General features: G+C 40.7%; 1 protein-coding gene across 1 annotated transcript in view; it reads right to left on the bottom strand.

The window, feature by feature from the left end:
* Nucleotides 1–11024: 11024 nt before the first annotated feature.
* Nucleotides 11025–12484, bottom strand: part of LOC121463985 (disks large homolog 5-like) — a 57797-nt gene continuing 56337 nt past the window's right edge. Inside the window, exon 11 of the mRNA XM_041676578.1 lies at nucleotides 11025–11944. Coding sequence (XP_041532512.1) covers nucleotides 11926–11944 — 19 coding nt within the window. The 3' untranslated portion in view covers nucleotides 11025–11925. The remainder of the gene's footprint in view (nucleotides 11945–12484) is intronic.

The following is a 12484-nucleotide window of genomic DNA, read 5'->3' as shown; positions in this document are numbered from 1 at the left end:
CTTCAATCTCTTGTATTTCATGGGTGATGCTTGCATCTGTAGTTCCTGTTCATGAACCCATTTTTCATTTCCTGAATTCCATCACATTGTGTTTTTTTTATTGCTTCTATTTTGATTTTTATGTCATGAATAATTTCCTTCAATTGATTCTTTTTCTCATCTTTTCTTGGTATTTTTTATGCATTAGTTGATTTTCTCTAATTCATTGGTTAGCTTTTTCTTGATTTTTTAAGGGAGTTTTTCATTTTATCTTTGAGGATATATATCATGCTCATTAAAGTTGCTTCAAGTTCATTTTATTGTGCTTTGTCTGTGCTGGAATACTCATGTTTGCTGTCATAAAGTAGATGGGCTGTGGAGGTGCCATATTGCCCTGGCTGTCATTGATTCTATTTTTACATGGACATTTAGGCATCTGGGTTTGGGATGGTTAGCTCTAGTTACTGATTTCTGAGTTTGTCTTTCTTGGGTGGGTGTTTTTTTATTTTTATTTCCTCTCTGGTTTTTTTTATGCCCTAGATTTCTGGTGGCTGGTGTGATATCTGGAGGTTAGTTTCTACTTGCAGAAGGGGGTTTGTGTTCTTCTGACAGGTTTGGCCTGAACCTGTGCACCAACAGTTTGAACAAGCTGCTGTGGCTTAATTTTAGAATTATTTAAAGGATCACTTGACAGTTTTACTTCATCTAAATAAGGAGATTACTATTTTACTCTCATTGCCCTATAAAAACAGTAATAATTTTGACAGGACATGGCTTATTTTGAGGTAGATATGACAAATAGTAGAAATGGGCTTTTTAAATAGTTATTGTCCTTCTTGGCACTGGAGTAAAGCAGAATGTGCCAGGCTACAAAGGACAACAGTAGAAGGCATTCGTTGTGGCATGAATGTAAAATGAGTAAATAATTGTAGAAGCTGACATGTTGGTTCATTTCTTCCCATAGATCAGCAGGAGTGTACCCCTTGCCCAATTCAAGAGTACCCAAACCCTGAGAGAAACAGCTGCCTGCCCAAGTCAGTGACATTCCTGTCCTTGGAGGATAATCTAGGCATGGCTCTGGCCTGCACAGCTCTGTGCTTGTCTGTCAGCACAGCTATAGTTTTGGGAATCTTTCTCAAACACCAAGACTCACCCATAGTTAAGGCCAATAATCGGACTCTCAGCTTCATCCTGCTCGTCTCCCTCCTCCTCTGCTTCCTGTGCCCATTTCTCTTCATTGGCCAGCCAAACACAGCCTCCTGCATATTGCAACAAATTACATTTGCTCTGGTGTTCACTCTGGCTCTTTCCACTGTTTTGACCAAAATTATAATTGTAATTCTGGCCTTTAGAGCCACGACACCAGGAAAAACAATGAGAAGGCTCTTTGTCTCAGGCTTCTATAATTCTGTTAACCCCATCTGTATCCTGATCCAGTTTAATTCTCCTTGGACTCTGGCTGGGAATCTTGCCTCCCTATATTGAAGCAGATGCACACTCTGAACATAGTCACATCATCATTTTGTGCAACAAGGGTTCAGTCACTGCTTTCTACTGTGTGTTGGCATACTTGGGGATCCTGGCCCTACTGAGCTTCTCTGTTGCTTTTCTGGCAAGGAACCTGCCTAATACCTTCAATGAAGCCAAATTTCTGACATTCAGCATGCTGGTGTTTTGCAGTGTCTGGGTCACCTTCCTCCCTGTCTACCACAGCACCAGGAACAAAACCATGGTGGCTGTAGAAGTCTTCTCCATCTTGGCTTCCAGTGCAGGGCTACATAATACTTCTAAGACCTGATAAGAACTCTTTGAAAAGTTTTAAGAACAAAACACAATCTAGGAAAAACTGATCATTTTGATGAATTAACTAAGTCTCTCTCATAAAATCTTAGTATAGTCAGGTGAAACTATTACCTACTTCTCAGTGTGCTTTTCTGAAATGTTGTTTACACGAAAATAAAAGAGTCCCTTGCTGTATCTCACACAAAGACAATCTATTTCAGAATAGCCCCTACTACTGAAAAATGCATGTTATTAAGTCATGCATGTCATTTATTAACTTGTAGATATTATAAATATTCAATATATGTTATATGATAATAACCTAGATAAATAACACATTGACTAAATGATTTTCCTCTAAATCTTTTAGTTTTGGAGTATAGCAGAGCTTTATGTGATAACATTTATGACTGACAGACATGCAAAACATGGAGCTAGAATATTGTAAAAGGCAGAGGATCGGAGTTTACACTGAAACTGTGTCTCAGGCTGGAGAGATGGCTCAGAGGTTAAGAGCACTGACTGCTCTTCCAGAGGTCCTGAGTTCAATTCCCAGCAACCACATGGTGGCTCACAACCATCTATAATGAGATCTGGTGCCCTCTTCTGGCCTGCAGTTATACATGAAGGCTGAATACTGTATATATATAATAAGTAAATCTTTAAAAAAAAAAGAAACTGTGTCTCCTAATAATGTCAGAAACAACATCCATAAGTGTTACCAATATGACTGCATGAACATGAACTGAACAAGGGAAATGATAATACAGATGCTGAACTGGACTAGGAAGAGACCATCAGGCTTCAACCTTACACAAAAATCTACACGGCTGAGAATGGAAGAAATAATCTTCCCTGGGGGGGAGCACAATAATGAGTTAGTTATCCGACACCAAATGATCAGCTCTGAAAACAGAAACAATAATATAATAAGATGGAGAAACTTATATATAGGAGTATATACTTCTGTTCAGAAAGAGGCAGGCCTCCCATGGCGTCAACAAAGCTTGGCATATTGAGGTCAGACTGAGTTCCTCCCCAAGCATTAAGGCTGGACAAGGCAACCCAGTATGAGGAATAAGTTCCTGAAAGATAGCCAAAGTGTTAGGGACAGGCCCAGATTCAACTACTAGGAGTCCCACAAGTAGATCAAGCTACACAACTGTTATACATATCTAGAGACAGGGATTCATGGATCCCTGGAAAGGGGAAATAAAAGAGATCTCCTGGGTAAACTGGTGGCCAGTGGAGTTGGGAATATAAGCAATAGGAACTCATGGCTTTTTTAAACTGTTATTTCATGCTTTATACATACATCTATTTTTAAATATAACCTGTTTGGTTTGTAAAATGCTACCAGTATATATGTTTTCAGGACTGAGCATCATATTTCTTTTTAAAATAAGATTAAATGCTCAAAGTTAACTAAAGAAATAAAAGGTAACCAATATTAATCAATTTTTAAAAATTGAAAGAAATATCACAAAACAACAAAATAATGGGAATTTATAAATATCTTTCAGTAATAACTCACTAGTAATAGATTCAATTCTACAACAAAATGGCAAAGATTATTTGATAATAAATTCAATTAGGATTTTTGCTGCCTTCAAGACACTCACTTCAACATATCAATGATAGACATAAATTTAGATTAGTTCTTTGAAAAGATTAAGGATCTTCACAAACTTTAGACTAATAAACTCAAAGAAAGAGAATTCGACCTAATTTGATAAAATAAGAGTCAAATAGAGGCACTGTACTGGCTAGTTTTTATCTCAACTTGTCAGAAGCCAGAGCCATCAGAGAATAGAAAATCTCACCTGAGAAAATGCCTCCATAAAAGTCAAGCTGCAGGTATGTCAAAGGCCAATTTTTAATAGGATTATTTGATATTTTGATGCCAAGTTTCTTGAATTCTTTACATGTTTTGAGTTCAGCCCTCTGCCAGATGTGGAGTTGATGATCTTTTCCCATTCAGTAGGCTCCCATTTTGTCTTATTTACTACATCTTTTGCCTCACCGAAGCGTCTCAGTTTCAGAAGGTTCCATTTATTGTTGTTGTTCTCAGTGTTGTGCTACTGGGGTTATATTTAGGAAGTGATCCTCTGTGCCAATGTATTCAAGCATCTTCCCACTTTCTCTTCTACAAGGTTCACTGTACCCGGATTTATGTTGCAGTCTTTGATTCTCTTGGACTTGAATTTTGTGCATTCTATTAGATATAGATCTATTTGATTTCTTCTACATGTCAATATCCATTTATGCCAGCACAATGTATTGAAGACGCCTTTTTATTCATTATACAATTATGGCTCCTTTGGCAAAAATCAAGTGTTCATAAGTATGTGGATTAATTTTGGTGTCATAATTCAATTTCATTGATCCATGTGTCTGTTTTTATGCCAATACCAAGTTGTTTTTATTACTATAGTTCTGCGGCAGAGCTTGACATCAGGGATGGTTATGCCTCTAGAGGTTCCCAAGTTATTCAAGAGTGTTTTGACTGTCCTTGTTATTTTGTTTTTTTTTTTCATATGAAATTGAATTTGTTTCTTTCAAGGTCTTTGAAGAATTTTCATGGGATTGTCATGGTGATTGCATTGAATCTATAGATAGTATTTTATGGGATGGCTATTTTTCTTCTGTTGATTCTACCTATTCTAAAACATGGGATATCGTTTTTATTTTATGATATCTTCTTAAATTTTTTTTGTCAGAGACAAAAAGTTCTTATCATACAGGTTTGCTTAGGGTTAAGCCCAAGATATTTTATGTTATTTGTGGCTAGGGTAAAGGTTGATGCTCTTTTGATTTCTTTTCCAACCCATTTATCATTTGTATAAAGAAAGGCAATTGGTTTTTTAGTTAATCCTGCATCCAACAATACCCCTCATTGCTGAAGGTGTTTATCAGTTGTAGATGTTACCTGGTAGAATTTTTGGTGTCTCTTATACATATTACCTTGTCATCTGCAAATAGTGAAAGTGACATCTTTCTTTTCAATTTGTATCCCCTCAGTCTCCTTTTGCTGTCTTACTACTCTAGCTAGAATTTCTAGTACTATATTGAATAGATATGGAAAAAGTAGACTTCCTTATCTTGTTGCTGATTTTAGTGGAATCGCTTTGAGTTTATCTCCATTTACTTTGTCAGCTTGTTGTGTAATTCCTTTATTGTGTTTAGGTATGTTCCTTGTATACCTGATCTCTCTAAGACCTTTATCATGAAGAAGTGTCAGATTTAGTCAAAGGTCTTTTCAACATCTAATGAGATGATCATGTTATTTCTTTCATTCAGTTTGTTTAAATGATGGGTTACATTGACAGATTTTTGTATGTTGAACCATCCCTGCATCTCTGAAATGAAGCCTACTTGATCACGGTGGATGATTTTTTGATGGATTCTGTTTGCTAGTATTTTACTGAGTATTTTTACATCAATGTTCATGAGGAAGATTGGTCTATAATTCTTTTTCTTCATTGCATCTTTGTATGGTTTACATATCAGCTTTACTGTAGCCTCATAAAAAGAAATTGACAATGCTCCTTGTGTTACTATTGTATGGAAATATTTGAGAAGTATTGGTATGAGGTATTAATTAAAATTCTGGTAGATTTCCATGTTGTAATCATCTGGCCCCAAACTTGTTTGGTTGGAAGACTTTTAATAACTGCCTCTATTCCTTGGGGGTTATAAGTCTATTTAAGTTATTTACCTGGTTTCTTTCAGATTTTCCAATTTTGTGGAGTACAGGTTTTTGAAGTATGATCTAATGAGTCTCTAGATTTCCTCAGTGTCCCCCATTACATTTCATTTTTTTCAGGCTAAAAGAACTTTATTACTTGTTTTAAAGAGTGATATAAAGTAAGTTTTCTTCTAATTACTGATCTACTCTGAACTTCTGGAGAAAAGAAAGACAAGAACCTGGGAGATAATGATTCTGCTGGTTGCTCTTGCATTTTCACTGTTTTTTTTTTTTTTTTTGCCAGAGATGGCAAAAGATAACCCCCATCCACATGTGGTTCCTGAGATGCAGGAAGCAATTCCCTCCAGGGAACCCAGTGGCAGCTAAATGAGCTGAGCATGTTACCTTGAGGGTCAAGGAGAAAACACCAAAGTGTGCTGAATACTGCTTCTATGGCATCTGCCTACACATTTGGCAATGTTACAGATGATTCTGGTTATAACAATTCTACTAGTGTACTTGTTCTTCATCTTCTTTTTCTCCTTCCACACCAGTGGCTTCTGAAAATATGGATATGCTGCGTGATAATACGAGTCTTCCTCATCTGATAGAGTGGTCAGGCATTGAAGTTGCAAAGCAAGTTATGGGGAAAAACCTGACTGATGAACGAATTGGGGAAATTTGGGGAAAATGCAGAAATAGGGTTTTTTACCTGATTAGAAAATTTACCTGAGGTCCCAGATCATTAGGCTACCAGGCGGCCCTGTTTAGGTGCTGAGGAGTTCCATCTGGACTGGTGAGTGTGTGCTATCCAGGGGCAGATTATCCCGGAAGAGAGCACAAACCCCACTCCCCCAGCTCCTTCTGCAGGGCTGTCTTTCTTATGCAACACCCAGCCCCCCAGGACCCCCCTCCAACCCTGCCCTGCTGTATGCTAGGACCAGTGCTCAACAACAGTTTTAAGCTCCTACACTAAGGCTACCCACCCAGAGCGGTGAGTGCCTGCCTACTGGGCAGGCCTCAAGCTCCCCTGTAAGGGAGCCTGGGCACCTTCAGCTTGTGCTCCAGGGTCTCCTGTGCTCTCCTGAATCCCGCCCTGCTTGCCCCGTTTTTTTCCTTTTGTCCCCAGATCATCAGGTTACCAGGTGGCCCTGTTTAGGTGCTGAGGAGTTCCATCTGGACTGGTGAGTGTGTGCTATCCAGGGGCGGATTGTCCTGGAAGAGAGCACAAACCCCCCCTCCCACAGCTCCATCTGCAGGGCTGTCCTTCTTACACATGACGCCCCCCTCCCCAAGCCTGCATTTTCTGCTAGGTCCATTGATCAGGAACAGTTTTCTGCTCCTACACTAAGGCTACCCACCCAGAGTGGTGAGTGCCTGCCGACCAGGCAGGCCTCTTGCGGCAGGGTGTCCTGTGTTCTACTCGTCCCCTCCCTGCCCCCCAAGTTCTCCCTTTTGTCCGTGGGTGATTGGACTATCAGGCATCCATGTTTTGGTGCTGAGGAGTTCCATCTGTCCGGGAACGGTTCCTGCTTCTACACTGAAGAGATACACCCAGAGAGTCAGTCACAGCAAAGACTGGACCAAGACACCAGGCCTCTCCTGGCTCCATTTGAAGGAAGAGATGGGACGGCACCAATGCAAGAATTCCTCCAACAGCCTTGAGTTTTAGTAATTTTTCTTTTACGTACGTGGGTGCTTTTATATTAGGGGCATAGATATTCAGGATTGAGACTTCATCCTGATGAATTGTTCCTGTTATGAGTATAAAATGTCCCTCTCCATCTCTTCTGATTGATTTAAGTTTGAAGTCAACTTTGTTAGAAACTAGTATGGCCACACCTGCTTGTTTCTTAGGTCCATTTGCTTGATAAACCTTTTCCCATCCCTTTACTCTGAATAGGTGCCTGTCTTTGTGGTTGAGGTGTGTTTCTTGTAAACAGCAGAATGTTGGATCCTGTTTTCGTATCCAATCTCTTAGCCTGTGCCTTTTTATAGGTGAGTTGAGCCCATTGACATTAAGTGATATTAATGACCAGTGGTTGTTAACTCCGGTCACTTTTTTAGTCATAGAGTTTGTGTGTTTCCTTTCTTTGAGTTGTGCTGGTGAAGGGTCTCTAGATGTTTGAGTTATTGTGGTTATTGTTGGACTCCTTGGTTTGTGATTTTCCTTCTATTACTTTCTGTAAGGCTGGATTTGTGGCTATGTATTGTTTAAATTTGTTTTTATTCTGGAAAATTTTGTTTTCTCCATTTATAGTGAACGAAAGCTTGGCTGGGTATAGTAGTCTGGGCTTGCACCCATGGTCTCTTAGTTTCAGCAGTACATCTATCCAGGACCTTCTGGCTTTCATGGTTTCCATAGAGAAATCAGGTGTAAGTCTGATAGGTTTACCTTTATAAGTAACTTGGCCTTTTTCCTTGCAGCTCTTAATATTCTTTCCTTATTCTGTATGTTTTGTGTTTTGATTATTATATGGCGAGGAGTTTTTTTTTTTTTTTTTTTTTTTTTTGGTCCAGTCTATTCGGTGTTCTGTATGCTTCTTGAACCTTCAAAGGAATATCCTTTTTAGGTTGGGAAAGTTTTCTTCTATAATTTTATTAAATATATTTTCTGGACCATTGAGCTGTACTTCTTCTCCTTCTTCTATCCCAATTATTCTTAGGTTTGGTCTTTTTATTGTGTCGCAGATTTCCTGAATGTTTTGTGATGAGAATTTGTTGGCTTTGCTGTTTTCTTTGATCAGTGTGTTTATTTTCTCTATGGTATCTTCAGTGTCTGAAATTCTTTCTTCTATCTCTTGTAATCTGTTGGTAGTACTTGTCTCTGTATTTCCTGTTCATTTACCCAGATTTTCCATCTCCGTCCTTCCCTCGGTTTGTTTTCGTCATTACTTCCATTTCATTCTTCATGTCTTGAACCGCTTCCCTTACCTGTTTGATTGCTTTTTCTTGTTTCTCTTGGTTTTCTTGGGTATCTTTGAGCGATTTATTCATTTCCTCTTCCTTTTTGTTTGTGATCTCTAATTGTTTATGGCAGTTTTTCACCCCCTGTTTAAGGTCTTCTATTATTTTCATATAATTCACTTTTGAGTCGATTTCTTCTAATTCTTCTAGAGTAGGTTGTACAATTCTTCTTATTTCGGGATCCCTGGATTCTGGTGATGTCATGTTGCCTTTCAGGTTGTTGGAGGAATTCTTGCCTTGGCGCCTTCCCATGTCTTCCTTCAAATGGAGCCAGGAGAGGCCTGGTGTCTTGGTCCAGTCTTTGCTGTGACTGACTCTCTGGGTGTATCTCTTCAGTGTAGAAGCAGGAACCGTTCCCGGACAGATGGAACTCCTCAGCACCAAAACATGGACGCCTGATAGTCCAATCACCCACGGACAAAAGGGAGAACTTGGGGGGCAGGGAGGGGACGAGTAGAACACAGGACACCCTGCCGCAAAAGCTGAAGGTGTGCGTGCTCCCTGTCTGGGGGGGTCCTTGAGGCCTGCCTGGTAGGCAGGCACTCACCACTCTGGGTGGGTAGCCTTAGTGTAGGAGCAGAAAACTGTTCCTGATCAATGGACCTAGCAGAAAATGCAGGCTTGGGGAGGGGGGCGTCATGTGTAAGAAGGACAGCCCTGCAGATGGAGCTGTGGGAAGGGGGGGTTTGTGCTCTCTTCCAGGACAATCCGCCCCTGGATAGCACACACTCACCAGTCCAGATGGAACTCCTCAGCACCTAAACAGGGCCACCTGGTAGCCCGATGATCCAGGGACAAAAGGAAAAACCGGGCAGGCAGAGCGAGATCCAGGAGAGCACAGGCACCCCTGGAACACAAGCTGAAGGTGCCTGGGCTCTCTTTAGGGGGTCCTTGAGGCCTGGGTGGGTAGCCTTAGTGTAGGAGCAGAAAACTGTTCCTGAGCAATGGACCTAGCAGAAAATGCAGGCTTGGGGGGGGGGGGGGTGTCGTGTGTAAGAAACACAGCCCTGCAGAAGGAGCTGGGGGAGGGGGGTTTGTGCTCTCTTCCAGGACAATCCGCCCCGGATAGCACACACTCACCAGTCCAGATTGAACTCCTCAGTACCTAAACAGGGCTCTGTAATGCAGTTTTAAATTGGATACCCATCCGCCCACCCACCAAACTCAGCTAGTGCTTAGTTTACTGCAAGAAAAAAGTATACAGAATATTTAGGATGCTGAGTATTTCATAGGAGAGCTGGATGGTGCTGTAAGGAGTCTTTTTAATTGTTTAACACCACCAAATAAATGAAATTAGGAGGATTTCCGGGGACAGAGTTGGGACTGTTGTATGATAAAGCACATGTCCAGTCTTTCTGTGGAAAGGCAGTGGTTACGCATTTTATAATGTCTGGGTACACTATTACTTCTCATGACAATTTGTCATAATTCAGTAGCATGACCTTTCCCTAGAGATAGCAAAATATATTGAAATGCTACAGCATTACCGAAGTTCTGATGACTCAGATCTGTCCTACTCTTTATTGTAATTCGCACTGAAAATTAGCGTTGAAACAAGTCTACAAATTAACGTTAAAAAAAGGAAGCATTTACGATAACTGTACATTTTTTTCTTTTTTATTGTTTTTATTGAGCTATACATTTTTCTCCATTCCCCTCCCTTTTCTTGTACATTTTGTACACTTTTTATACTGTTGTATATTTATAATCAAGCTTTTACTCTAGGGTCTTATTAGAAAAAATAAAATCAGCAACCTTGGTATTTGATGCAAATGTAGTATGCTAAATTCTGAGATAGCCTGGGCAAAAGCTGGAGATATTATTTAATAGTAAAAGTAGATGAGGTTTCTCATCTGCATTGTAGCATTAAGTTAGTTTGTACCACTCACATTTATTTTTACATGTATGCCTGTGTGTGAATGTTTTCGTTGCATGTATATGCTCTACATGCATGCTTGGTGCTGAGGTCAGAAGGTATTGGGTCCCCTGGAATTTCAGATTTAAAAGGATGTGAGCCCCCTTATGAATCTGGGAACCAACCCAAGTGTCCTTAACTACCGAACAATCTCTCTAAACCCTAAACTCACACTTCTTAAATTTAGCAGATGAAATGATGTTTTGAGTAACCTATATGAAACAGCCTTATGGAATTTTATCCACTGTTTTGTGACATAAACCAATGGGTGGGACCATTTCAGAGCTTTGAATGAATCCTTCTGACTCTGTTCCCAATATTCCTACTGTAAGTAGATGACAGTGCATTTCAAAGGCAACTTTCAGTGGTTTGCTATCCCAGGATCACAATGTACAATTGTGATTGGACACTGGGATGGAACTAATGTAGTGCAGAATGAGGAGTTCCTTTCTTTCCAGATCCCTTCTTCATGACATTCTCTTAACAGAAAGTCTTGGTAGTAAAGACAGGAATAGGTCAGGCCATCCACATCCAAGGTACTACCCTCCCGTGTAGACCTGCCTGGATGCGAAACGGCTGTGTAACCAAGGCTCCTGGAATGCAGAAATCCATCTCTGCCCATGAGTTCTGTAGTCACAGGGGAGCAACCCCACATCTGACTCAAGAAAGGCTATAAAACTGAGGAGTTGAAAATTGATTTTATTCATAAAAATACTCATTATACTCAATAGGAACTTTAGAAAGGGTAGTCAGTATATACAGGGTAGAGCCTTAGCCAACTATTAAAACAACAAGAATAAATTATTTAAAAACCAACAACAAAATTTAAACCAAAGCAAAGAAAAAAATATCCAAACAAATGAAAACCAAACCCAAACCAGAACCCTTGCTCCAATTAAGCTAAAAATAGTCTCTAGCTCTAGATCCAAAAAATCAATCGAGAGCATCTGGCTCCCTAAAGACACGAAAAGTGACCAAACCTCCTCTATAGACCCTTTCTCAGGACTGACATGCCAGTCCAGGATGTGAAACTGGAGAATCCCCTGACATTTTCTTTATGGATGATCAATGACTAACACAGGTGAGGGATGCTGTAGTCTCTGTACTGCGATATCTTCACCAACACTTTCCTGTGACATGGAGTCTCCCTCAGCACTCACAGGAGAGGGAATTCTGTTCTTTTCCCTGTGGTGTGTATAGACTACAGCATGGCATCAGTACAGTCTTTCTCGTGAGAGTCCGCACCACATATGGAGGGCTCAGCCGGCTTACTAAAGACATGGAGAGTACAGAGGAAGCCTTGCTCAGCAGCATATCCTCCCCATGCTGCTGTTTGCCACTCAGGGTCCACCTGCTGACCAATGTCGGGATTTGGAGTCATTCTTGGTGGGTCCTCTGAATGTCAGGCTTCTTTCTGATGATTTCCTTTCTCCAGGAATAGTGGGCCAACAGAACATGAATCAGATTGGCGATGGAACCGCTGCAGTAGGTGGAGATTTTTCTTACTCGTTTGTTCACAGCTACAAGGAGGGGTCTGCTTCTCAGTAGGTGTTGCTGCTCGAGGGGAGAATGTGTGAAGCTTCCTTCAGCCTCCTCAGTTCTCCAAAGCGGAGCTGTCAGAGAAGGAAAGGCAATCAGATGCACAGGAAGCCTCATTGGACCACAGCCTAGACAAAACCAGGGACTGTCTACACATGGGAAACAAACATCAAGGAAGAAAACCCACCCCATGAATGCCAAGGTTGCAGGGGACAGGAGTCAATGGTGGCTCATTGGCCTGGCACACACACGGCTCCTGCTGCAGCAGGTCTGTCTGCAGGAGGCTCTCATCCTGGACTGTGGCCAGATCATGCTGGAGGTTTTCATATTAGGGGAGGAAAACAGCTGGGACACAGGTCTGTTAAGGACCTGCCCTGTCAGCTTTTGAGCTCTTACCAGCTCTACTCAACTGGGAAATCCAGCATTACATTTGAGCTGGGCTCATTCACTCCTTGCTTCTTCAAGTATAAGATAGCACCTGAGTTTCTTTTTTTCTCCACCTTTAAAACTGCTACAAAGTGAGCTGAGAAATACACACTGTGGTGAACTAGAAAAACAGCCCTTTACTCCAATAGTTTAGATACATTCTTTTGAAAAAAACAGCAGTATAGCAA

The sequence above is a fragment of the Microtus oregoni genome, unplaced genomic scaffold (assembly GCF_018167655.1).
Source record: "Microtus oregoni isolate MIOR12 unplaced genomic scaffold, Mior012 000027F_ref0000203, whole genome shotgun sequence".
NCBI lineage: Eukaryota > Metazoa > Chordata > Mammalia > Rodentia > Cricetidae > Microtus > Microtus oregoni.
This window is presented reverse-complemented; position numbering and strand designations above follow the sequence as displayed.